General features: G+C 36.8%; 1 protein-coding gene across 1 annotated transcript in view; it reads right to left on the minus strand.

The window, feature by feature from the left end:
* The window catches only part of COL11A1 (collagen type XI alpha 1 chain), a 208,274-nt gene that overhangs the window by 150,204 nt on the left and 30,241 nt on the right, over nucleotides 1-27,829 (minus strand). The window contains exons 4-5 of the mRNA XM_056139025.1: nucleotides 26,044-26,206; nucleotides 3,110-3,238 (exon numbers count right to left, since the gene is read on the minus strand). Coding sequence (XP_055995000.1) covers nucleotides 3,110-3,238; nucleotides 26,044-26,206 — 292 coding nt within the window. The remainder of the gene's footprint in view (nucleotides 1-3,109; nucleotides 3,239-26,043; nucleotides 26,207-27,829) is intronic.

A 27,829-nucleotide genomic window follows, 5' to 3' on the forward strand; every position in this document is an offset into this window, starting at 1 on the left:
AGCAGAGCTGGGAGCAGCCCAAAGGTCCCTGTGCCCTGCTGGGATGCCTTGATTTTCTCCAACACAGTAGGGCCTAAGCAGCATCCACCTTCAATCCCTATCATTCAACCTTCCGGTATGACTGAGAATCACCAAAGCGGCCTGGGCCCCTGAAGTCCACTTGAAAGTTCCACTGCCACCCCTACAAAATTAGCCATATCTGAGTGGAAAACAAGCTCTGCCAAGATTCAATTTCCAAAACGACAGGGTCCTTTGAGCTCCTCTGTAGAGAAATACACCTGGTGGCATTCCACTGTAGTGTGACCAGGTGTGGCACCAAAACAAAACAAAATTAAAATCAAAGATATCTATCAATCTATTTTAATGAATAGATAGATATCTGTACCAAAGCACCAATTAACTTTATACCATGTTTTATGCTGTAGGAGGAAACCTTTTCTAGGTTCAATAATTGTTTCATCTGTTTGGACTCATTCCAAATGGAGACCAAACAAACTGGCTCCGGTTGTTGCCTGCTGGTAGAAACTGCGTGCACCCCGTCTCAGGCACAAGAGCACTTTTTTATTTTTCTTGAAGCTATTCACATGTCAGTGAAAATAATCATTATATATATTTTTTATTTACACAACATTCCCCTTGGAATAGTGCTAAATACAATTAGGGCTTTGTTGGTCTGTGAAGATTTATATCTTATTCATGGAACTGATTCACCCTGCCTACTACTGAATGTTGAGTATACCTTAAAAGTAAGTAAAAAAGAGAAAACTAGTTGAAATCTATCAGATACATATACATGAAAGACATAATATTAGGTAATGAATTCAAATTTGATCTCTGAATAACCTAGCATAAATGCTAGTATATGAGAATAGATCTACATCCAAAAAATGGCAAAAATGTTGTGCTTACTTAATCACGGTCACGGTCACGGTCCTCCCGTTGTTCATCAATTTGCTTGAGCGGGCCCAGTAACGTCTCCATCGGGAGACTTGCTGTTACTGTGTTGGCATATCAAATACATCACAGGTAGCTTGCCAGGCTCTGCCCTGCGAGCTAGATACTCTTAGTAGCTTGCCGGGCTCTCCGAGAGGGGCGGAGGAATCGAACTCGGGTTGGTGCGTGCAAGGCGAACGCCCTACTGCTGTGCTATTGCTCTGCCTTGCTTACTTAATATGATAGGAAAATACTAGCAATAGTATAAAATTATTATCTTGGGGGAAAAAAACAGTACAGAGATTGAGCCACAGCTGGATACAGCTGTCCCCAGTTCAATCCCTCGCACATGGCTCCTGCAGGATCACTAGGTTTACCCCTCGAGACCTGAAGAATTGTAGGGATGACCTAGGTAATCCCCAAGTCATTGACAGTTGCAGTTAGGTTGGCCTGCATTATGGGTATCCTTGTATTGAGCCACCAGCAAGACTGAGATAAGAATTGCTGGTCTTGATGACCACCTCTTAACTGCATGGAAGTCCCCACTTGCCAAATAAAATAGTCATCTTATAACTGAGGGGTCACTGCAAGTAAGAGTTAGGGAAAGTAATGAGAATAAGGAAAGATACAAGAAAAAATTTTAATAGCTCATTCTTTTAAAAAGAACTGTACAATAATATATAACACAGAAACTTAACATTATTTATTTATATGATGTAGATGTCAGGTATGTATCAATTAACAAACATAACAGGACTATATAACTATAAAATATATAGAAACATTGATATTACATGTCTATAACTATACATGTATAAGAAGGACTACATAAGTATTACATCACCCCAGATGTTTTCATATAGTTCTTATTAAAGCATTATGATATTTTTCTAATCATATGTTTCAGTAAAAAAGGAATAAAACAACTAAGTTTGGCATTGTAGAGAATATTACCTAGACATTTCAGCAACTAAAATAGAAAAGAAACTTATTTTTCAGTGTAATTAAGAAATGTCTAATTTTAATTTGATTTAAAATAATGCAGTTTATCTAACAATCTTAAACCATATAAATAAAAGACCTCAAAGTTTATATATTAAGAGTGCAAACCTTTATTCCTCCAAATACCAGAGCCATATCTGTTGCTTAAAAGAACAAGACTTAACTTCCTTGAAACAGGAGCAAGTAAACCTCATTAGTCTTGAATATACATATTAAATATTATAAATACTATCTGTAATTGAGACTTCTAAAACAAGCACAAGTTCCCAACTAATTTATCTTTCCTTTATTTTGTTTGCCAGATTCTTTTTTTTTTTTTTTTTTTTTTTTTTTTTTTTTTAACTTTTTTTTTTTTCCCTTTATTTTATTTTATTTTTTTTAAAGTTGTAGATTTACAATTTTTTGTGCTTTGGTTTCAATTATACAATGATCAGATACCCATCCCTCCACCAGTGCCCATTTTCCACCACCATGGATAATATCCCTCCCACCCCCATCCCCCCATCCCCCCGTCTCTGTGGCAGGGCAATCCCCTGTGTTCTCTCTCTCCTTTTGGGTGTTGTGGTCTGCAAAAGAGGCATTGAGTGTGTTTGCCAGATTCTTAAGACTATCATTTGTAAAAGTTTAATATTAAGTTACAGAAAAATATCAGCACAAAAATCTCATCATGCCTTAGAAAATGTGAAAATAATAATGATACATTTCAAGTATGTAAATGGTAAAATCCAAACTGGATTCACAAGCAAGAAAAACAATAAATTAAAATTAAGAATCTCAATCTGTTCTATATTAAAAAATGAAACTCAAAAGGGAGGACATAGTAGAGAATAAAAAAAAATAGAAATAGGCTGGAGAGATAACACAGCTGGCAAGGCGCACACCTTGTCCGTGCACAACCCAAGTTCGATCCCCAACACCTCATGTAATTCTCAAGACCCCCTAGGCGATGATGGTGTATTTCGCAGAATCCAACCCTGTTTGTAGGTTATGCACAAGTTTTCTTAAAGAGAAGGAAAAAAATAAAAACAAAAATCTTCGTGGGGATCATTTCTGTCACAAAACATAAACACAAGATGAAAGGCAAATTATCATTTAATTAAAATGAAATAAATGGAAGTCTCCAAACTGTAAAGGCCACTGGAGTGAGGAAGCCCTCCCTGATCTTATTTCTCACCTCGTCAGTCTGAGGTTCTTGTGCCTGAGAGGCCTTGGGTGCCGAGGAGTCACAGTCTGGGCTGTAGTGCTCACAGTAGTCATAAGCAGCTCTGGGGTCCCCTGTGATCAGTAACTGCTGGATGTCTCCCTGCCGAAAGACACGAATTCTGTCAGCAGAATGAATAAACTTGTACCTCTAACAAGATTTATATGAGGCAAAATGGGGCTTGTGTGAAGTATTCAAAGAAGAAAAGAAATTTAAATACATTTCAATGTCTAAATTACCTTATGGAATTGACATAGAAACACCTATTTTCCAAAAACTGCTCTAGATAATAAGATAATAAACCATTATTCCATTCTATTTTGTATTCAGGAAATATATATATGTATATATCTGTTTTGTATATGTATGTATATATCTGCTTTATTTTCTGAATCTTGATTTTTACTTTATTCACAGTTAAAATAAAGAAAAGTTAAAATAATTAACATAGATCAGTGAATGAATTTACACTCATAAAGGCAATGGGTTTCTGCTATTTAATCTGAATGAATTGGCTGAAACTGATTCATTGATAGATTTATAAAGAAATATTCATATAAGTGTAGATCAAATTGAGGATGTGGCTCAATAGTGAATATTTGCTTCACCTGTATAAGGCCCTGAGTTATACCTGGTACAGCAGTAATCTCCCAGCACTGCCTCAAACAAAAAACAAACAACAAACAAAACAAACAAAAATGCAAATTTGGGCCAGAAAGATAGTACAGTCAATAAAGTGCTTGCCTCACATGCACCTCTGTTTAATCCCTGAAACCACCTGGAGTCTTGCCAGGAGTGAGTGATTTTTGTTTTCATTTTCTTTTTTTTTATTTTATGTTTAGAAAGTTGTTCACAATATTTGCTTACGTTTAATATTCATACACCAATCCCACTACCTAACACCCTCCCACCACCACTATATTTCAAATGTTTCCATACCAAAAACCAAACCCTGCCCTTGGAACATTTCAGCAGATTATTCATAACAGCAGTACAATATAAATTATTTCGGTTCTGCTCAGGAGTAATTCATGAGACAGGAGTAAACCCTGAATACAGTTAGGTGCGCCAAAAACAACCAAACAGAAAAAAAATAACTATCACTCCAGCCAGCTAATAATAGTATGGCTATCAAAAGATTTGCAATTTCATGAGATTATGGAAATGTAAACATGTAAAAAAGAGGAAATATTCTGCTCTTGAAGTAATCTATTTCCACATGGATCTTAAATACACACACACAACTATTGTGTCCTTTTATATCTCATATAACTGACATATATAGTACATATATAACTGATATACATAACACCTAAATAACATGATATAACTGACATGTATACTCTTATACCTGTTCTAATAACTGGTATGTGAAATGACTGATAAATCTAAAGAAAATTCTACTTGCAAATATGAAAATTCTACTCTAGATTTAAGAAAATTCCAAATTCTAAGCTTAAAATACAGCAAATTCTATATTTTTATTTAGAAAAAAAGAGAGGACCGAACTATACATTAAAATTTACTTAGGAATATGTATTACTTTAATTAAAATAAACATTAGAATAACTAATAGTAGCACTGTAGCACTGTTCTCCTGCTGTTCATCAATTTGCTAGCTTGGGCACCAGTAAAGTTTCACAACAAATTGTGAGACTTGTTATTACTGTTTTTGTCATATCAAATACATCACAGGTAGCTTGCCAGGCTTTGACATGCGGGCAAGATACTCTTGGTAGCTTGCTGGGGAATCTAAGAGGGACAGAGGAATCAAAGCCAGGTCGGACAAGTGCAAGGCAAATGCCCTACCTGCTGTGCTATTGCTCCAGTCAGCTAATAATAGTATGGCTACCAAAGATTTGTAATTTCATGAGATTATGGAAATGCAAACATGTAAGAAAAAGAGGAAATGTTCTGCTCTTGAAGTAATCTATTTCCACATGGATCTAATTAACATAAAACTATTTTGATAAAAATCTGTGGTCATGACCATGTTAATTTATAGATGTATTCTTGTCATTGCAGGGCTGGAGCGATAGCACAGCGGGTAGGACGTTTGCCTTACACGCGGCCAACATGGCCGACCCGAGTTCGATTCCTCTGCCCCTCTCAGAGAGCCCGGCAAGCTACCGAGAGTATTCGATATGCCAGACACAGTAACAACAAAGTCTCCAATGGAGACGTTACTGGGCCCGCTCGAGTAAATCGACGATCAACGGGAGGGCCTTTACCTTTACCTTTACCTATCTTGTCATTACAGTGTCAGAGCTAATATCCATTTGACTGGGAGAGGCAAGTCCTCTAAGTTTTAGCATTGAGTCTGAGTAAAGAAGAGCATCTTGGTTTGAATAATTACAATTTTTTGGCAGTTTTTTTACATATTATTAACAGAATTTAATACCAAATAAAGTATAGGCATTATTTTTTTTAAAAAAGGCCTGTGTTGTGACATTACACATAGGAGATTATACAAAGTACCAGTTTAAAACATACAAAACTCTTTTCCTCAAAAGCATTTTACAGTGATATACTTTAGTCTGACTTTCACTGAGGCAATTTTAGATTAACAAAGGCATTTGTAAAGAGAAATGAATTGCAGATACTTAGATGAAAAAAGTCATCAAAATTTTCACAGAAGGGGCAAAATTGCAAGTAAAATTGATCATAGGAAAAAAGACCTCTTCCTTCAATGGTCTTAAAAATCAAAAATTTAATTGATTTTACTATATAACTTTATTAATAATGGAGGTGCAATAATTTAGTGTATATTACCATAAGCTTTAACACATAACTATCTAATTTACATTTAAAATAAATTTTTAAAATCATATTTTATACAAATACTTTGTCATTTATGGTTGTAAATCATGTCTATAGCATGTATTTGCATACATATAGTATAAGTTTATTGCAGGAAGAGAATGTATAAAAATCAAATAGAAATTGTCTTTTAAAGCTGAAATCAGAAAATAGTCTAATGCCTTAAAGCCAGCATCAATGTGTCAAAGTTAACTGTTTGCACTTTCATGTTTGACTCCTGATTCTATGTATGAGACTAGGCACTGTTAGGTTGTTGCTCTAACATCTAACAACTGGCAATGGCCTTAAGACATTAGACCATGCTCAACACACAGCCTATCAAATTCCAGAACATGAGCAAAGGAAAACTCTTATCAGATTTACTGCTCAATTACATGTGATCAAATAGTATGACCTGCGCATGTGCATTAGAGAGGAAAGATCACAGAAAGACAGAGATCATTCCGTATCACCCAAACAGCTAACACAAAGGCTGGCTCAATATTGAACTGTAAGTATTCAAATAATTGAATATTTTAGAGTATCTCACAAATGTCAGTTTAGCAAATACGGACTGTAATAATACCACAGACATTTTTGTTTTATTTTAGGGGTCACACTTAGCTGTTCTCAGGGCTCATCCCTGGCTCTGCACACAGGGATCATTCTGGAAGAGTCTTTGGGTGACCAGATGGGGTTCTGGGGACCGAACCAGGTTTGGCTGTGTACAAGGCATGTGCCTTATCAGCTGTACTTTCAGGCCCAGTCCCAAAGACTTTTAATACCAGTCTGAATCTTAAATCACTAAACTGTTTAATATTAGGTAGAATATTACTTACAATTTTAGAAAAATACTGGTCATAGTAATATCTGGAAAAGAAAACTCTAAGTATCCATCGCCTACATATTTCACTAAATTGCAGGCCTTTTTTTAGAGTGAGGAATTTAATCTCCCCTGACACTGAAGTAAATCACACAGCTGAAATTTTGTTCTAGAAAATGAAACCTCCAAATTCCCTAGAGCACATTCTTGTCTCCATTAACTTGAAACATGTGGGTGAACTGAATCCCACAAATGATTGAGTAACTTTTTCAGGACTGTGAACAATGAAGTAAATTGAGCGTTATATTTAACAAAATTTTATTTGACAACATCAGGGACTAGGATGTGGAATCACTAAGATCAGGCATCTCATTGGGCTACAAATGTAAATTAAGTTAGCAGGAAAAGAAATGAATCACAGGACACAGTGTTGAGATGTTAGAAAAACATCTGCAAGACTTGGAGACTATCTGGAAGTTGATGATGGAGTAGGATGGGAATAGAAGGCGAGTTGGGCAAAAAAGGCCTTGGAGAGGAGTGGAGAGATGTCCTGTAGTTTCTGAAGTGAACAATAGTAGAATGGAAAAGTCATTTACTCAGTTAAGAAAAATACTGAAGGAGAAACCTAGGGGATCAACTCTTAAGAAATAATGACTACTTTCAGAATAACTTGTTTTCCATTTATAAAACTTTCTTATTCAATTTGTAATGCTTCCTCTTCTCTGCCTACAGAGAGGCAGGTTATATTAACAAAACCAAAGTAAGTTATCAAAACTCAATAAAAATGACACTGTATGACTGAAACATAATCATAAACAACTTTGTAAGGTTTTATGTCACAGTGATTCAATTAAAAAAAATCAACTTAAAATGCTTCTTTAAACTTATAGCCTACTCTGCTATTGTAAGCCATCTGTATCATCCTTTTTTTCCCCACTTGTAGTATAAGGGGAAAAAAACTTGCTAAATTTTTCTAGATTTAATGTTATGGGTGGAAATTCATAGTTTAAGTCTCATTCTCAGAAATTAGGGCCTATAAAGATATAATTAAAGTTATCTGAAGTTATTAGGGGTATCCAAATCCAAAATGACTGGTCTCTTTGTAAGAGAAAATTAGGACTCAGACATAATAAAAGACAGACATGGGGAAAATATGCACAACTAGAAGCCAAGATGAAAGACCTCAGAACAATCAAGCATGGAAACACCTAGATCTAAAACTAGTCACTAGTTTGAAAAAACATGTTTGTATTGCTAAAACTTTGTGATGCTTTGTGACAGAAGACCAAATAATACAGACAGACAATACAGATTGAAAACTAATACAGATTGATAATTACTAACTTTTTAAATGTAAATTACTTATGTGCTGATTTTTTAAGTCAAGAAGAACTCTTTTAAAATATCCTTAGCACTTAAAAATAGGAGTAATATCTGACTCTGCATAAATCTGGTATTAAGTACATATTAGAGCAATATTAGATTATTTAACCTAGCAAAAGGAATAGTAATCAGGGGTTAGAATATACCCACTAGTATCAGTCTATGAAAATCAGACACTGAGAGTTCTAAGCCTGGGAAGAGAGTTTCATTATATAAAATACAGAATATAAAAGGCACATATTTCCTTAGTATTTACTATATTTCAATTATGGGAAAGAGCACAATTGGCAGAGCAGGGGTGCATAAGGGGTGTGGCATACTTCTATTTTTGAAAATCAAAAGAAAGATCCACAAATGATATAATAACACAGTTTCTAGATTTACTTTTAAATATATAAGTTATTTTTTGTTGGATCCAAATCCCAATTACCCACACCTTTCTCTCCATGTATGACGAACAAATCTGACCCCCATAACCCACATTCAGCAGACTATTTTGCAATCCCTGGAACCCTGTATAGTCTTCCAAACCCCACCAGGAATGGTCACCGAGCACAGAACTGATAGTAATCCTGTAGCACAGCAGAGGCTGGCTCCATTCCTTTTTCCAATTTTTAAAAAGTAAAAGCATTGTGGCAACCTTATTACATTGCCCCTATTGAAAAGCTAAATTCTGCAGGAATTCAGTTTTGAAAAGTTCCATATTGCAATTTCTATTGCTAGGAACCTTGGCTCTAAGAGACATATCCTTAACAACAGGTTTGGAATCCAAGGTGTACACACACACACACACACACACACACACACACACACACACACACACACACGTGCATGCCTCTAAAATCACCTGACTAGAATTTTGTTTTCTAGTTAACACAGAATAAACTTTCAGAGAACATAAGAAGAAAAAGACTCCTGGTTTAAGGCACTAATATAATATTTGGATCTTCTTTTTATGTAGTTACTAAGCTCATGTCTTTAAATAATCAATAGATATTGTCAGAAATGTTCAGTCTCTACCTGTAATTAATCTACCAGTAAAGTATTAAATTAAACACAGGCTAATATGGACTTTGTGAAAGTAAGAAATTTACTCTTGTGTTCTCTTGTTTCCACAGTTTCTGGAAAAAAATTTTTGCACAAAGTTGGTATGTACTACACATTTGTTCAAAAGATGGATCTCTGGGTAACTAATTTATTCAACATTATGAGACTTTGTTTCAACCCTAACAAATTAATCATATTTGCCTTTTATTTTCTAGAAACCCTGAAAATGAACATATAATCCATTTTAAACTGCAAAATAGCCATAAATAAGATGTAATTATTTGTTAAAGAAGTGTTAAGGGTGTTAAAGAAGATCACAGTTTGAATATCAAATTTATAAATGTCTTTATATCTGTGAAATTTAAGAAAGGCTGCTGGAAAATAAATTCCAAAAAATGTTCTATTTCAAGAAACCCAAAACCACTTTTCTATAAGTAAATTCCATCACAAAAGATACAATAGAAGAAAAATATCCATGTAAGCATTTTCCAGAATTACAGCCCTCTAAACAGCAACAGCTTTAAAAAATTACACAATATTTTAACAAGATAATTTCTAGATACCACAATATATGTCATATATGACATCAGAACTGTTGAATATCCACCTAAGGGGGAAAAAACAATGTATTTTAAATATGGCAGAAAATTCTCAAGTAGCAACTATCATTTTCAGAAGATTAATTGAAAAATCAATGTTTCCTGTCTACTCAGACATTTGTATCTGCCAAGACATTAACTATTAGAAAAGCTCTGTTCAAACATTCCATATGGTTAATGTGTCTTTCTCAACTATTTTGTGTGGTAAAGGAAAGCTGCCAAAATGCTCTGAATTTTAGTTTAATTGAAAAGTGCATCAGAGATCACATCTGAACCATAATTCAAAGGAAAGAATGAGGGAAACCACAAAATTACAGACATCACTGTTGCCCACACAGCCTTTTTATTGCATAGTATCACCCAAAACAGCTTAAGAAATCAGTTTTTAGAAAATGAGCAGTGTTCTAAAGTTACTTGACTGTACTTCTAATTCCACTATTTTCTAAGTATTTCAGAAAAAAAGTTTTACAAAGACTACCATAAAAGGTATACTTTTGTCATATGCTTTCAAACAGAGATTTTTTAAAAAAATACTAGCCACACACAGGAATGGTGGAGGAACCTCAGGACCACCCCTGTGTGTGTAGGTCTGGTCGTTCTGTGTTCTGGCTGATTCTTTGGGAATCCAATTGTTCTGAGACTGAACTTGAAAAACTCCCCCATGCCAAACATTAGCTCCACCCCATATTCATGACTCACTAACAAAGATTTTTAGTGAAAATTAATTATTGCTATAATTTTATTCTACCACCATCCCCCCCAAAAAAATCTAGTACAGTAAAAAATATTTTTTACAAAGGGAACTAATTTTCCTTTTAGTTTTTTATTTGCCTCAGAAGATCTAGGAATAAGAAATAACAGGAAAAAGAAATAACTTTAATAATAGGAATTAAGAAATAACTTTAAAGCATGTTAATTTGCTAATGCCAAGGAATTTTTTCCAGCACTTTCCTACACATTGAATAGAACACAACTTAGATGTACATTCCAAAAGGGAGGACAGAAAAATTGAACATGGCAGGAAATAATAATTGTTGTAAAGACTAAAAATTTGACAAGGGAGATGAAAAAGCAGGCTGTTTTCTTACAATGTATAGTCATGAAGAATTTCACAAATGAAGAAGACACTGAGATGGAGATACCCAGGGGATCTTGATGGAGAAGGAAATGCAGAATTACAGGGGAGCTCCACCAAACAAAAACACTAGTAGATGCTCAGGTACGAGGACTTTGGCACTTTGCATGGGCAGGTGATCCCAGAGAAGCTTGCAGAATCCAGAGAAACTCTAAAGAGTACTCTACACAAAATGAATCCTTACTGGAAGATCACGAGAAAGAGAAATATTCACTCATCATTCACTCATTCATTCTTTTTTTATTATTATTAGTGAAGCACCATGAGGTACAGTTGTAGATTTACAAATCCTTTTGCCTCAGTTTCGGTCATACATTGATCAAATACCCATCCCTCCACCAGTGCCCATTTCCCCCCACCCCCCCTCCCACCCTGCCTCTGTGGCAGGGAATTCCCCTTTGTTCTCTCTCTCCTTTTGGGTGTTGTGGTCTGCAAAAGAGGCATTGAGTGGCAATCATGTTCAGTCCATAGTCTACTTTCAACATGCATTTCCCCTTCTGGGAGGATCCTCCAAACACCTTTCATTTGGTGTTCCCTTCTCTATCTGAACTGCCCTTTCCCCTAGAATATCCGGCTGGCCTCTAAGTTATGGAGTAATCCTCCTGGTGTTGATCTCAGCTATTCTTAGGTATTGATCTCATATTTTGTTGCTTTATATCCCCCAGATGAATGCAATTTTTCTATGTCTATCCCTCTCTTTCTGACTCATTTCACTTAGCATGATACTTTCCATATTGTACCACTTGTATGTAAATTTCATGACTTCATCTTTTCTAAGAGCTACATAGTACTCCATTGTGTAGATGTACCAGAGTTTCTTTAACCAGTCATCTGTTCTTGGGCACTCAGGTTTCTTCCAGTTTCTGGCTATTGTAAAGAGTGCTGCAATGAACAAACAAGTGCAGATGTCACTTCGACTACACATTTTTGCCTCTCTGGGGTATATTCCCAGGAGTGGTATCGCTGGGTCAAATGGGAGCTCAATTTCTAATTTTTTGAGAAACGTCCATACTGTTTTCCAAAAGGGCTGAACTAGTCGACATTCCCACCAACAGTGAAGGAGTGTCCCTTTCTCGACACATCCGCGCCAGCATCGGTTGCTTTTGTTCTTTTGAATGTGGGCCAGTCTCTGAGGTGTGAGATGGTATCTCATTGTGGTTTTGATCTGCATCTCCCTGATGATTAATGATGTAGAGCATTTTCTCATGTGCTTTTTTGCCATTCGGATTTCTTCTTTGAGAAAGTTTCTGTTCATTTCATTGCCCCAGTTTTTGATGGGGTTGGATGTTTTCTTCTTGTGGAGTTCCACCAGTATTTTGTATATCCTTGTTATCAACCCCTTGTCAGATGTGTATTCGGTGAATATCCTTTCCCATTCTGTAGACTGCCTTTGTATTTTGGTCACTGTTTCTTTGGAGGTGCAGAAGCTTCTTAGTTTAAGATAGTCCCATTTATCTATCTCTGTTTTTACTTGCTCGGCCAGTGGTGTGGCATCTTGGAAAGTACCATTAGCCTCAATGTCATGGAGGGTTTTGCCAACTTTGTCTTCAATGTACCTTACACTCATTCATTCTTTTCAACAAATGCAGTATGAGAGGAACAGTCCATTCACCTAAACTATGGGCTTGATGATAAATTTACAGACAAGAAAACAAACAGAAAAAAGAGGCAGATACACAGTGTTAAATGTTGTCTGTCGTTATAATTATTAGTATTTTCTGATCCTTGGTTAATTGTAAGAGCCTATCAATTAGCCTTTCTGGTTTCTCGAGAAACTAACACTGTGTATCTGCCTCTTTTTAGAACTTTATATGCACTCTCCTCCCATTGTTCATCAATTTGCTTGAGCAGGCACCAGTAATATCTCCATTGTGACACTTGTTAGATAGTTACAAGCTTTCATGTTTGTGTTACTTTCACACAACGATCAAACACCCATCCCTCCACCAGTGCACATTCCCCACCACCAATATCCTCGGTATATCCCCGCTTTACCACCCCCCCCCCGCCTCAATGGCAGACATGATTCCCCATAATCTCTCTCTACCTTTGGGCATTATGGTTTGCAATGCAGAACCTGAGAGGTTATCATGTTTGGTCCTTTATCTACTTTCTGCACACATCTCCCATCCCGACTGATTCCTCCAGCCATCTTTTTCTTAGTGATCCCTTCTCTATTCCAGCTGCCTTCTCCCCCTTGCTCATGAGGCAGGCTTCCAGCTATGGAGCAATATATCTGTCCCTTGTATCTACTATCCTTATATGTCAGCCTCATGTTATGCTGTTTTTTTTTTTCCCCTTTATTTTATTTTATTTTTTTTAAAGTTGTAGATTTACAATTTTTTGCGCTTTGATTTCAATTATACAATGATCAGATACCCATCCCTCCACCAGTGCCCATTTTCCACCACCATGGATAATATCCCTCCCACCCCCATCCCCCCATCCCCCCGTCTCTGTGGCAGGGCAATCCCCTGTGTTCTCTCTCTCCTTTTGGGTGTTGTGGTCTGCAAAAGAGGCATTGAGTGGCAAACATGTTCAGTCCATAGTCTACTTTCGACATGCATCTCCCCTCCTGGGAGGATCCTCCAAACATCCTTTATTTGGTGCTCCCTTCTCTATCTGAATAGCCCTTTCCTCTAGGATACCCGGCTGGCCTCTAAGTTATGGAGTAATCCTCCTGGTGCTGATCTCAGCTATTCTTGGGTATTAATCTCATACTTTGTTACTTTATATCCCCCAGATGAATGCAATCTTTCTATGTCTATCCCTCTCTTTCTGACTCATTTCGCTTAGCATGATACTTTCCATGTTGTACCACTTGTATGTAAATTTCATGACTTCATCTTTTCTAAGAGCTACATAGTACTCCATTGTGTAGATGTACCAAAGTTTCTTTAACCAGTCATCTGTTCTTGGGCATTCAGGTTTCTTCCAGTTTCTGGCTATTGTAAAGAGGGCTGCAATGAACAAACAAGTGCAGATGTCACTTCGACTATACATTTTTGCCTCTCTGGGATATATTCCCAGGAGTGGTATTGCTGGGTCAAATGGGAGCTCAATTTCTAATTTTTTGAGAATCGTTCATACTGTTTTCCAGAAGGGCTGAACCAGTGGACATTCCCACCAACAGTGAAGGAGTGTCCCTTTCTCGCCACATCCACGCCAGCATCGGTTGCTTTTGTTCTTTTGAATTTGGGCCAGTCTCTGAGGTGTGAGATGGTATCTCATTGTGGTTTTGATCTGCATCTCCCTGATGATTAATGATGTAGAGCATTTTCTCATGTGCTTTTTTGCCATTCGGATTTCTTCTTTGAGAAAGTTTCTGTTCATTTCATTGCCCCATTTTTGGATGGGGTTGGATGTTTTCTTCTTGTGGAGTTTAACCAGTATTTTGTATATCCTGGATATCAACCCCTTGTCAGATGTGTATTCGGTGAATATCCTTTCCCATTCTGTAGACTGTCTTTGTATTTTGGTCACTGTTTCTTTGGAGGTGCAGAAGCTTCTTAGTTTAAGATAGTCCCATTTATCTATCTCTGTTTTCACTTGCTCGGCCAGTGGCGTGGCATCTTTGAAGATACCATTAGCTTCAATGTCATGGAGGGTTTTGCCAACTTTATCTTCAATGTACCTTATGGTTTCTGGTCTGATGTTGAGGTCTTTAATCCATTTTGATCTTACTTTTGAGTGCAGTCCTTCTATATCTGTCCCTCTCTCTCTGACTCATTTCACTTAGCCTGATACTCTCCATATCCATCCATTTATAAGTAAAGTTCATGACTTCATGTCTCCTGACCACTTCATAGTATTTCATTGTGTAGATGTACCAAAGTTTCTTTAACTAGTCATCTGTTCTAGGGCACTTGGTTTTTTTTCCAGATTTTGGCTATTGTGAACAGTGTTGCAATGAACATAAAGGTACAGATGTCATTTCTACTGTGCTTTTTTGCATCCTCGGGCTATATTCCCAGAAGTGGTATTGCGGGGTCATATGGAAGCTCAATTTCTAGTTTTTTGAAGGACTGTCCATGTTGTTTTCCAGAAAGGCTGTACTAGTGGGCATTCCAAGGGTGGGATACTCTTGATAGCTTGCCAGGCTCTCCAAGAGGGATGGAGGAATCAAACCCGGGTGAACCATGTGCAAGGTAAACGCTCTGTCTGCTGTGCTATCACTCCAGCCCAGAAATTTATATAATCATTTTAAACACAAACTAGGTTGTTCCCTAAACAGCTGTTTTTAAATAAAAATATTTATACTAAAAATATTTAATTAAAATGTTTCTTAACTAAAAATATTAAAATAAATACTTAAATATATAACCCTTCACATTATTTTTAACTCCTTTGATCTAAGAATCATTTCATATCATTACAAAAACCAAGAAAAAGCAGAAAGATGAAAGGTGGCCGGATAAGGTAAATTTTTTGTTGGTTTGATTTGGGGCTACACCTGGTGTGCTTAGGGCTTCTGCCTGTTTCTGTGCTCAGGGATCTCTACTGTTGTGGCTCAGGTGATGATATGTGTTGCCAAAGTTTGACCCAGGTGCAAGACTAGCCACTGTACTATCTCTCCTGTCCTAGTGAAGTTACTTTATTATAAAATAATATTTTTATAAAATAACTAATAAGGTTATTTTATACAGGAAAATCTGAGTCCTTTTAGACTGCCAAGAGTCTTATAAAAAGTAAACAATTTATAATTAAAAAAAATTAAAGCAGTATAGGACAGTTTTGAACATTAGCTAAAATTCCAAACAGTTCATGTTTGCAAGCATCAACTATTTATTATCTTTGAAACATCTAAAGTGTAAGTTCTCTTCTCCCTTGCCCCACATTCCCAATGTTCCTCAAAATCATCACTCCATGGCTTCATTCAATCCTACATCTAGAACCATCTTCCATTTCTTCCTGTCCTTTTCTTTACTCTGGAAACTATGTTTGAAATAATATTTTGATATATCATGCTTTTTCCTCCACTAGTCATTTCTTCTTCACTGGCGCACGCGCACATACACACACACACACACACACACACACAGAGAGAGAGGGAGAGGAAGAGAGAGAAAGAGAGAGAGAGAGAGAGAGAGAGAGAGAGAGAGAGATTTTGGGAGGCATTGGAATGGTAGACCCAGAGAAATATCTCAAAGGGCTGAGGTATACACTTCGTATCCAGAGACGCAGATCCAATCCCCCATAGTGCACAGTCCCCAGAGCACGCCCTACACTGAACCCTGGGCACCTAAGAATGCTCCTGAGCATCCCAGATGTGACTCTCCTCAAAAGTAAAATTCCTGTGTGTTTGCAAAACTTTTGTTGGTCAATAGTTTAAAATTACCTTCTGCAATAATGTGCTAAAGGTTGCCTGCAAAGATACTTAAATGCCTCCAAGCCACTCATCTCCTAAATACCTGAAACCAAACTTGAGAACTGCTATGCTCATTCCCAATCTGCCTTGTTTCTACATGTCATCATATTTAAATATCTTCTGTTTTCATGGGTTTATGCAAATTTGTTACCCGCTTGAACATTTCTATAGCATTGTAGCACTGTCCTCCCGTTGTTCATCGATTTGCTCGAGTGGGCACCAGTAACGTCTCCATTGTGAGACTTGTAGTTACTGCTTTTGGCATATCAAATACGTCATAGGTAGCTTGCCAGGTTTTGCTGTGTGGGCGGGATCCCCTCAGTAGTTTGCCGGGCTCTCAGAGAGGGTTGGAGGAATCGAACCTGGGTCAGCCTTGTGCAAGGCAAATGCCCTACCTGCTGAGCTATCGCTCCAGCTCAAACATTTCTATAAATTTCTTATATTCCAATTATATCTTAATACAATCATTCGCATATGTGTACCAATTAAGCACAATACTTGGCATGTAATATTTATTGTGAACTTAAGGGAATAATATTGATAAGTATCTAACTTCCAAGCACAGGAGAGCCCTGATGCTTCATTTCGATACCACTAAGGAAATTTTACCATATAGAGGCACAGCATTCGCTCATATATTAAACCTTTTCTGCAGATATTTCCATGGTGCCAAACTGTGCTGATGATGCTGCCAGATATCTTAAAGGAATATAAATTTTGCCTTCAATTTTACTTGGATTAGGTTTGAACCTTAACATCACCAGTGTTTTACATCATGTTTGGTAGCCAGAATTTCTTCTCTTCAAACTCCAGATTACATGCTGAAATTTATAAGGTATTTTGATGTATCACTATGTTTTTAACCAGAAACATAAATTTTAACAATTATTCCAGAAAATGTTTAGAGAAATTAAATACAAAACAGTTACATTCCCAAATGCATATGATAATCAAAGTTTTAAGGGCATAAATAAAATTAAATAATCATAGTAAACTTAAAATAGCCCTTTTTTATATTTTGCTGTTAGTCTTACTTTGACAAAGTAATATAATCACTGAACATGACATTTTATTTTTATCTTTCACTACAGAAGATTAAAATAGCAAAATCTAAGATGTATTATTCAAATTCAAATCTAACTGATATTAATTATAGTCACTGTTTTAACATAACTTCAGAAATGAACAATCTTAGGTTTTTTTTCAATAAATAAAAAACAAAGTAGAAAAAGAAAATCACAATCAAAATTCCGGAAGTTGAGGCTGGACAAATATTACAGGGATTAAGGTATGGGTGTTGACCCCAGTTTGATCCCCAGCAAGTGTTCTCAAATTCCCCTGAGTATAGCCAAGAGAGCTGCCTAAGCACAGACCTGGGAATTAGCCCTGAGCACCACTGTGTGTGGCCCAAAAATAAACAAACTTTAGACTTTATTTTATAAATAATGACAAACAATTTTTAAATTGCTAAGAACTGACCCAGAATAGACAATTCTCTATTGAAAGATAAAAACAGGAACTGAGAATTTGGCTGAATGGGTTGGGCACATACTTTGCATACAGAGATCTCAGTTCCATCCCCAACACTGCATAATCTCCTGTGTATTGTCCAGAGTAACCTCTGAACACTGAGTTTGGAGAAGCCACTAAATACTGCCAGATACAACTCCTAAGCAAAAGAAATTAAAGTCTGAAGACTGATGTTACAAAGCTTAAGATTTACATTAAAGCTATTTTATTCTGGGCTGGAGCAATAGTACTGCAGGTAGGGTGTTTGCCTTGCACACGGCTGACCAGGGTTTGATTCCCAACATCCCATATGGTCCCCTGAGCATCACCAGGAGTGATTCCCGAGTGCAGAGCCAGGAGTAACCCCTGTGCATAGCTGGGTGTGAGCCCCCGACCAAAAAAACTTAAAGCTATATTATTCAGGGTCTGGAAAGACAATGTAGAAGATAGAGTGCTTACCTTGCATGAAACAGACCCAGTGTTGATCCCTGGCACCCCTATGGTCCCCCAAGCCCCTTCAGGAGTGATCTCTGAGTGCAAAGCCAAGAGCAAGCCCTGAGCACAGCCAGGTGTGGCCCACCCCATCCACAATAAATAAATAAGATAAAATTATACTAATCAAGACAGAATTCAATCAATAAATTAATGAATATGATAGAATAGAGTCAGAAATATGTCATAAACAGAAGTTGTGCTTTCACAATAAAATGGTCAACACAATGAAGCAAGAATAATCTCTAGAACAAATAATGTTGGACCCATCAGACATCCATATGCAGAAATAAAAATCAAAACATAATTTGATTCTTCACAAATTTGAAAAACTCATTATAATAATTGTCTCAAAATGGACCACAGACCTAAATATACAACGCAAAACTATAAAACTATAAAAAAAAAGGTTAGTGAAGTGAAACCTAGATTCTTGGTTACAAGAATACAATGATGCCTTTTCAGATATAATATGAAATACGTTATACATAAAAAATGAAAACTTAAAATTAATTAAAGTGAAAAATTTCTAGGTTAAAGAAATGGCTCAATGAGCTGAATGCATGTTTTGCATAAAAGAGACCTACATTTGATCCCCAGTACAACATGGTTCCTTAAACACTAACAGGAACAATGCCAAACAAGAACCAGTGGTAGTCCTCAAGAGCTGCTAGGTTTGGCCCAAAGGAAAGAAAACAAAAATCATGGGGCTGGAGAGATAGTACAGAAGGTGAGGCTCTTGCTTTGCCTTTGTTTGGTGAGGGGTTCGATCCCCCGGCATCCCATATGATCCCTCTAGCATGACCAGGAGTGATTCCTGAGTGCAGAGCCTCAGCACTATTGTATACAGCTCAAAAACAGAGACAAAAGATGAAAAAAACTATGAGAATCAATAATGAAAAACTGAGAAGATTTGAAAACACTTGAAAAGGACATCTGTTAAAATTTGATAATATACAAAGAAACCTTAAAGTATAAGTAAAGGAAATAGGTAAAGTAATCTGAGCAAAATTTTGGCAAAATATCTTAGCAAACAATTCATCAAAAATGATACAGATATTTAACAAAATATATGAAAAACTTTTTGCCATTTTAATGCATTGGAGAAACATAAATTAAATAGCAGTAAAATAATACAACACACCTATAAGGAGTGGTGGAACTCAGGAACAGAGACATATAAAATGTTTATGAGTATGTGGAACAATAGAAATATTCATTCACTATTGGTGAAAGTCCAGAATGGAACATCAACTTTGGAAAATAACATCATTTTGGTGAGATTTTTGTAGAACTATACACATTAGTATCATATTCACCAGCAGCCATGGTTCTGTTATTTAGAAGCACGAAATAACAGAAAGGATGAAATTTTTATATTTAATATCTTAATATTTAAAGTGACTATGCATAACTGTCAAAATTTGAACAAGTGAAAAAAAACACTTCCTGGATCAGAAAATATAGAGGAGGGGGGGGGAATGTTATCTTGTGTAAATCCTGAATACCACCTGGACCTCCTTCTAAACATCACCAGTTATATTCTGGTTTCTCCTGGCCTTGCTGGGTTGCCAAGATGGTCTCAAGCATTTCAATCTGCCCAATCAATGTCATTTAGGCCCTTGCACTGAATTGATGACCCAGTTGGGTAGGTATCCCACCCTTCCCTGAGCTCTGCTTGTGTTTGTTTGGTTTTTGCTTTGAGGCTACACCTTCTTGTGCATAAGGCTTACTCCTGTCTCTGTGCTCCATGATCAGTACTGATGATGCTAAGGGGAAACGATGCAGTGCTGGGGATTGTATCTGGGTAGGCTATGTTCAAGACAAGCATGCTGTACTATCTCCCCAGCCCCTGGGCTCCACTTGGAGGCCCAAGTGGCTGAAAATGAATAGGAGTACAAAGGGGATTCACAAAGCAGTAAAACTATTTCATACAATGCTACATTGGTTTGGGACCTGAGAGATAGTAGAGGAGCTTCATTACAGTATTTGCCTTACACCCGACTCACTAAGATTCAATCCCTAGCATTCCATTGGTTCCCCTGAGCACCAGCAGAGATAATTCCTGAGTACAGAGCCAGTGACAACCCTTGAGCATCGCTGGCTGTGTTTTCAAAACTACAAAAACAACAGCTATTACTACTACATCCATCAATATGTTATTGCATATTTATCAAATCACAAAATATGCAAAATAAAGATAGGATGCAAATGGAAGCAGTAAAGTTTTGCTTAAATTATATCCTGGTGGGTGATACCAATAGAAAGGTGGGCAGTTTGTGTGTTTGTAAAGGGGCTCTGTAAAATCTCTATGCACGTTTTTATTTTTGTTCTTGTTTCTGTTCTGGAGTCACACCCAGTGATAGTTACGAGTTACTCTTGACTCTTCACTCAGGAATTACTCCTGTGATGTTTGTGGACTATATAAGATCCCCAGTATGGAATTTGTGTCAGCCACGTGCAAGGCAAACACCCTGCCCACTGTGCTATTTCTTCAGACACTCTGCACAATTTTTATGATCCTACAATTATACGATAGGTTTGATAGTGTATAATACAAATGGCAATAAACAAATGCCAATTCTAAGTTTACCCAGTTAAATTATCATAGATACTAAAAGTTATGATTCTTTTTTATAAAGCAAAGAGATACACACATAAAAATAATGAAAATATGAAAACACCTACAAGGAAATAGAAACAAAAGGAATCAAAGCCACCTAAGTTCTTTTAAAAACATGTAATTTCTGATGTAAAATAGTCAATGAACTGAAAAAAACAGTTAAATTCAAGTAAAGCCATGTTTCATAACTCATAAAGGCTATTGGATACCAAATATAAAGGAAACTTCTTAATAATATCTCAGGAAATATGAATAGATAGGGTTAATGATTTAGAGTGAATTTTATATCAAAAATCATGGAGACCAGAAGCCTTTAGACTGATGAGAAATGTTTAAAATACTGACAAATTATCTTCAACAATGAGAGATTAATAGAAATATTCACCATTGGCTAAATTTAAAAGTTTTTTTGTTTAAAAATATGTATGGCTGCTTAAGATTATTATTTCTGATTGAATGTCCAATAGAGGTAGATATGATCATTAAAAAAGTTGACAAAGAAGGAAGAAATGATTATTCTGACGCATGTTTATTTGAACGTAAAACAGACATCACAATATAGAGTACTACCAGAGATAAAGAGGAGCAATTAATGAAGAAATAAAATGATAAGCAGAAAAGCATAACAAAGCAACTGATAAAACAAGATAAAAATATAAAAGAGAGCGTGTCTACCTGTCAATTATAAAATTTAATATCCAACAGTTTCGTCATGTACTTTTCATTGTTCTTTTTCTTTTTCGTTGTTGGGGGGTAGGGGTGAATCACAAGGAGATCTTAGGATTCCCAAGCCACTCCCAGTGATATCAGCTAAAAGCCAGTACAAAGTTAGGGCTAAGGATGTGGTGCCTCTCAAGCCCTGCAGTGTAGGGACCTTTGGGCCCTTCAAGCCATGCTTAGGAAGCACCAGGGCCACATCCGGTGGCACTCAGTAATATTCAGGGGTCCATGTAGTGCTGGGAATCTAATAAGACTTAAGTGCATGTTTGGACACCAACCTCCTGAGCTAATTCTCAGGTCCACATGATGTTTTGTTGTTGTTGTTGTTGTGGTTATGGTTGTTGTTGTTTTCAAATGGCACACACTAGCCATGAAACAATTGTCAAAATAAGTGATGGGATTCTATCAATTTTATCTTCAGAAGACATCATTATTAACTTAAATACTAAAATTAATAAGCCATGTATGAGAAATTTTTACCCAGATATTCAGCAACTCATTTTTATGTAATTCATAGCTAGAAAAAAAAAATCAAAGGGGCTGGCGGAGATCCCAAAGGACTGGAGTGCATGGCTTAAATCCATGAAACTCAGTTTGATCCCCAGCATAGCATAGAGTCTCCTATGTACTGCTGCAGAGTATGGTCCTGGGACCCCCACACCACAAGGTCAATGGAGCACTGGGCCCATGCACTGAATCTACAAGTCCAGCATACTTGGCCAAGTATGTAGGAAGTGGTTCTCTGCCTTCTCAGCACCACCAATCAGCCTTTCCCACAAGAAAATTTTTTAAAGTTACAAAATACTTTAAAATAAAAAAAATAAAGGGATGTAGCTTAAGGAATAATGTATGATTAACTTTTTATGCTTGGGAAAAGTAGTTCTAAAATAATGCTTTTCCATTTGAAAGCAGCAGAATTAACATGCTTTTCATGTAACCATGGAACGTTCTCAATGGTATATTTTATAATGGGACACAAACAAGTCTCAATAATTCAAGAAGATTGAAATCACACCAAGCATCTTTCTGAACATAATTACATACACCCAGACATCAACAGCAAAAGAAAGTAGGAATTTAGTCGAAGATATGAGCAGCTTAAAGAATATTCTAGCCAATAATTAATTGGATCAACAAGAAATCAAAAAAGGAACAAAAAAAAGCTTGAGAAAAATGAAAATACAAACACTGTATCAAAATCACTGGGGCTCAGGGCTGGAGTGATAGCACAGCGGGTGGGGCGTTTGCCTTGCATGCAGCCAACATGGCCAACCCGAGTTCGATTCTCAGAATCCCATATGGTCCCTCGAGCACCGCCAGGAGTGATTCCTGAGTGCGTGAGCCAGGAGTAACCCCTGACCATCGCCGGGTGTGACCCAAAAAGAAAAAAAAATCACTGGGGCTCAAATAACAAAAAAAAAATAAATAAATAAAACAAAATAAAGTCATTGGAACTCAGCAAAGCTGCACATACACGGGAGAGTTCCAGCAATATGGTCCCATTTCAAGAAACAATAAAAGACTCAGAAAGCAATATAATGTTACATAAATGAACTAAAAGAAATAAAGACTAAAGTAAAAAGAATAACATAAAAAAATCAGAGTGGAAATAGAGACCAGAGAGTAAAAAAAAAAATCTTCAATGAAACTAAGAGCTTGTTTTTTAAAAACAAAACCAAAATTGACAAGGTATTGAGATTAAAAGAGAAAAAACAGTTCACATAAATTCAGAAATTAAAGAAGTTTTAATAGATACCAAAGAAATGCACACTAGTATCAGAGAATGCGAAGAATAAGCAACTTGAAAGAAATAAAAAATTCCTAGAATCATAAAACCTTCCAAGAATGAATTGGGAAGCAGAAAATTTAAACAGGTCAATTACTAGAAAGGCAAATGAAACAGTAATAAAAGTTCTGTAAAACAGAAGTCCAGATCGAAATAAATTCACATTCAAAGAATAAACATCCTCCCTTTAAAACTCTTCCAAAATATCAAGGGAGGAAGTGCCTCTTAGTTTTTTATTGCAGTGTACCTGTCTCCCTCCCTGAAGGACCCTAATCCTTCCTTGCACCCCGGCCCCAACTCAGTTGCGTGGAAAAGTTCCCCAGTTATGTTGCCTTTGTATGTTTGTTTGCTACCTTGCTGTGTATCTTTAAGTCCCTCATATCACAGAGACTATTCTATTTTTCAGACAATTTTGTAATGAAACACTGTGAGATACACACTTACAAAGTTGTTCATGACTGGGTTTCAGTTATAGTTACACAGTGTTCCAACACTGGTCACTTTACCAGTGTACATTTCTCACCAACAATGTCCCCAGTTTCCCTCCCTCCACTTCCATCCCAATCTGCCTCAGAGTAAGTGGCAGTCTCTCTCTCTCTCTCTCTCTCTCTCTCTCTCTCTCTCTCTCTCTCTCTCTCTCTCTCCTCTCTCTCTCTCTCTCTCTCTCTCTCTCTCTCTCTCTCTCTCTCTCTCTTCCCTCTCCCTCTTCCTCTTCCTGAGCCAAAAGTTCATGTAAGACTCTCAAGATGCAGCTAGTGAAAACAGGGTCTTATTGGAAACTGTCCCAATAAAAAGTAAGGGTGGACTTCACCATGTATACAAACAATTAATTTTTTTCTAAGGAAACAAAAACATAAATTGGAGAAAATCTCTTCAATATATGTTGTTGATAAAATTGGAAAGCCACATTAGAAAGAATGGAACTGGATCACTAGTTTTTAAGTCATAAATAAAAATTTATTTAAAGTGGTGTAAAGACTTGAACGCAAAACCTGGAGGTCCCTGATCACTCAGTGGATGTTATACAGATGAGCTCTGAGGACTGCTAAGGTAGGCCTGTGACAAACCAAGGTGATCCAATGCATGAAAGTCTTTCAACTAAGGTATAAATAGTCAATGTAAAAACAAACATTGCACTTTACCTCACATCATATGTAAACAAACATGACCTTACCTAAATAATAAAACTATCACATGGATGATGGTAGAAGATAATCTTAATAATCTTAAAGTAGGCAAAGGTCTCTCAGAACACAAAGGTATAAAACTTAATGAGAGTATTTACAAACTAAAGGTAAAGGTAAAGGTAAAGGTAAAGGCCCTCCCGTTGATCGTCGATTTGCTCGAGCGGGCCCAGTAACGTCTCCATTGGAGACTTTGTTGTTACTGTGTCTGGCATATCCAACACTCTCGGTAGCTTGGCTCTCCGAGAGGAGCGGAAGAATCGAACTCGGGTCGGCCATGTTGGCCGCTTGTAAGGCGAACGCCTTACCCGCTGTGCTATCGCTCCAGCCCATTTACAAACTAAACACTGTCAAAATAAAACATTCAAGCTTTGAAAGACATATATTTAAACATTATATAGGCAACGTAGTGTTTACATATTAGCACTGCACTGTAGCACTGTCCTCCCATTGTTCATCAATTTGCTGGAGTGGGCCCAGTAATGTCTCCATTGTGAGACTTGTTATTGGTTAGTAGAGAAAGTAAAATGCAAATAGAATGCAAAAAAAGAGTAAGCTAAAGCATTACAAATTTAATTACATTAAATGTGTGCCCTAGGTTATATATATTTGCTAATGCAATATTTTAGCTTAGAGTCTGAATGTTATTGTTCTTTTCATGAAAAAATCACACATCTGTATATGATCTACATACATAGATCTCTATTAACCTGTAACAATAAATCACATATAAAGCTTTACACTTTTCATTTTGAAAAACAATTTACTCAGAAATTGTCTAAAATTAATCACCAGAGCAATAATTAATGTCTCTGGGTGCAACTTTTCATGGGATCAAGGGGTCAGGTCTGTTTGTTGAATTGATAATTAACTAAATAAAAATTAAAACATGAGATTTTAAAGCACGTCCAGTGATTTAAGATTAAAAAGAGCATGATTTTCATAGTTACATCATAATTAGGAGGCAGCCTTATCACAATGTGCAAATAATTTACAAGGAATTTTATTATCCAAAGTTCATCTTTTACAATATGATCTCTGTATTACCTTAGAAACATTCACAAAGAACAGAGAAAAGCAGACTATCTAATTCGTACCTTTCTCTAAATTGATCTCCCAGAGAAGGAAGTGAAGAAAATGTTCTTTCTTCCATAGAAAACAATGCAAAGCTCTAAAGGAAAGCCATGCGCCTTTCCCAGGAGAATACCATGCCTGTGTTCAAATCAGCCAATCTCTTTCAATGATTCCCAGGCATTACAGGACTATTGTCTAGGCATTCTCTCCCCCAACAATAGAAAACATCACCATTACACCCAATGGGGAAGAAAGTAGGTCACCTTTCCGTTTTTGTTTTATAACTTACACTGATTGTTAACGCTCATCTTATTTCATCTGATTCAAAAATGTCCTGCTTAAAATAAGTTTTTATTTATTTTTACCTCGAAAACTTCTTCATCCAAAATCCTTGTGCCAAAAACTGTGATTCCATTGGTGTCAACGATTGCCCTCTCACTTCTGCCAAGTGGTTTTGTGGATTTCTTCTTACAATCAACAATCATTGTTACTGTTTTCTTTTCCACACTGATTGCTACTCGGTGCCACCTTAAATGAGTCAAACATATTTTTTTTTAAGCTTCAGAAATGCCATAGGGCAGGGATTATTCACACTGGTATACAAAGTATGTTAAATTTAAATGCCAAGTGAACTCTAACAAATGCAGATTTACCTATCAATCAGTGTCTCCAGTTACCCCAAAACAGTGCAATGTTCAGAAAACACACAAGCCATGTAAGAGGACAACAATTTTGACAGTCTTTGCTGAAAAGAATTGTCTGTTCTTTGCTTCCTGTTGTTTTTTGTAACAATAGCTTGGTCTCAGCCTCCCCTGAGGAGGGTATCTGACAGAGATTTAGCATGTAAGATATTGGGTAAGTGATAGTTTCTATGTGTGCAAATGCTATCTTCCAAAGTGGAATTCCACTATTAAAAAATTTTGCTCTAGGCCATCTTTACAGCACACAGCAACAAAGAACACCGCTGGAGGGCACCACAGTTCCCGGAGAATGCTCCAGGTCCCAAACAGAGACGATCTTATCAGGAGGTCCCAAATGGGGTAGGTGCCGCATCCCGCCTTCTCCAGATGGAATCCCGGTGACCACGAATCTCTACAAGCATAGCTCGGGCACGCTGGAACCAGGACATTTTTTCCAAACCACGAGGCCGCATACACAAAGTGATCAATGGAAAGTAAATCATCCAACCAACGTTTCTACCTGAAAATCAAGCTTAACTCTTTTGCAAACCACAACACCCAAAAGGAGAGAGAGAATCAAGGGGAATGCCCTGCCACAGAAGCAGGGTGGGAAGGGAGGTATGGGGGAAGGGAAGGATACTGGGATCCATGGTGGTGGAAAATGGGCACTGGTGGAGGGATGGGTATTCTAAATAAAAAAATAATAATTAAATAAATAAATAATTAAATAAAATTTTGCTCTAGAGATCCCCTGAGATTGACTACAATAGATTGCGCTACTAATTCAATGACTCCTCCATCTGGAGCCAGAGAACTTTCTAATTTTAAAATACAATGTGCCTCTCTGTCTTTCTTCCCATTTATTTCAAGTGCTTTCATTTTCTTTTTCTGCTTTAATTTCAAGACAGTTATAGATCACTACTATGGACAGGATCCAAGAATGAGCCACACTATCTCTCCTTTTTCTAGGGTTGGCAGGAAGTGGGTACGCTGGAAAAAAAATAAAGCTAGTCAAACCACATGTGGAATGAAATTCAAATTCATTCTGCTAGCTGCTATTAGCTCGGGGCAGTGATGACAGACTTCAGGAAGAGACTTGTAGCCTTCTGGAAACATACAAACCAAATAATATTGTAAAATGTTGGGGTTTATAAACAATATCGGGTGTTAATATAAACTACCAAAATAAAGGACACAAAGATTGTGCAAGCATCTCTGATTTATATATGTGTACATTTTAATGAAAAAGTACTAAATTAATATTCCAGAAGTGTGTAGATCTAGATCCAAAATACAAAGGAACCAAAAGTTTCAGCCACCTTTTTAATATGTCTATTTCATGTGACTTGGCATGGTTACTTATGAGGATCAAGTATTTTCCATATAGCCTTATTTAGTCTTTGGTCTTTCCATAGCCATTCAAATAGCATAAGCATATGTTTGGTTTTAACTGAGCAAAGATTTATATATG

This window comes from Sorex fumeus, unplaced genomic scaffold, assembly GCF_029834395.1.
Source record: "Sorex fumeus unplaced genomic scaffold, SorFum_2.1 ptg000131l, whole genome shotgun sequence".
Classification (NCBI taxonomy): Eukaryota; Metazoa; Chordata; class Mammalia; order Eulipotyphla; family Soricidae; genus Sorex; species Sorex fumeus.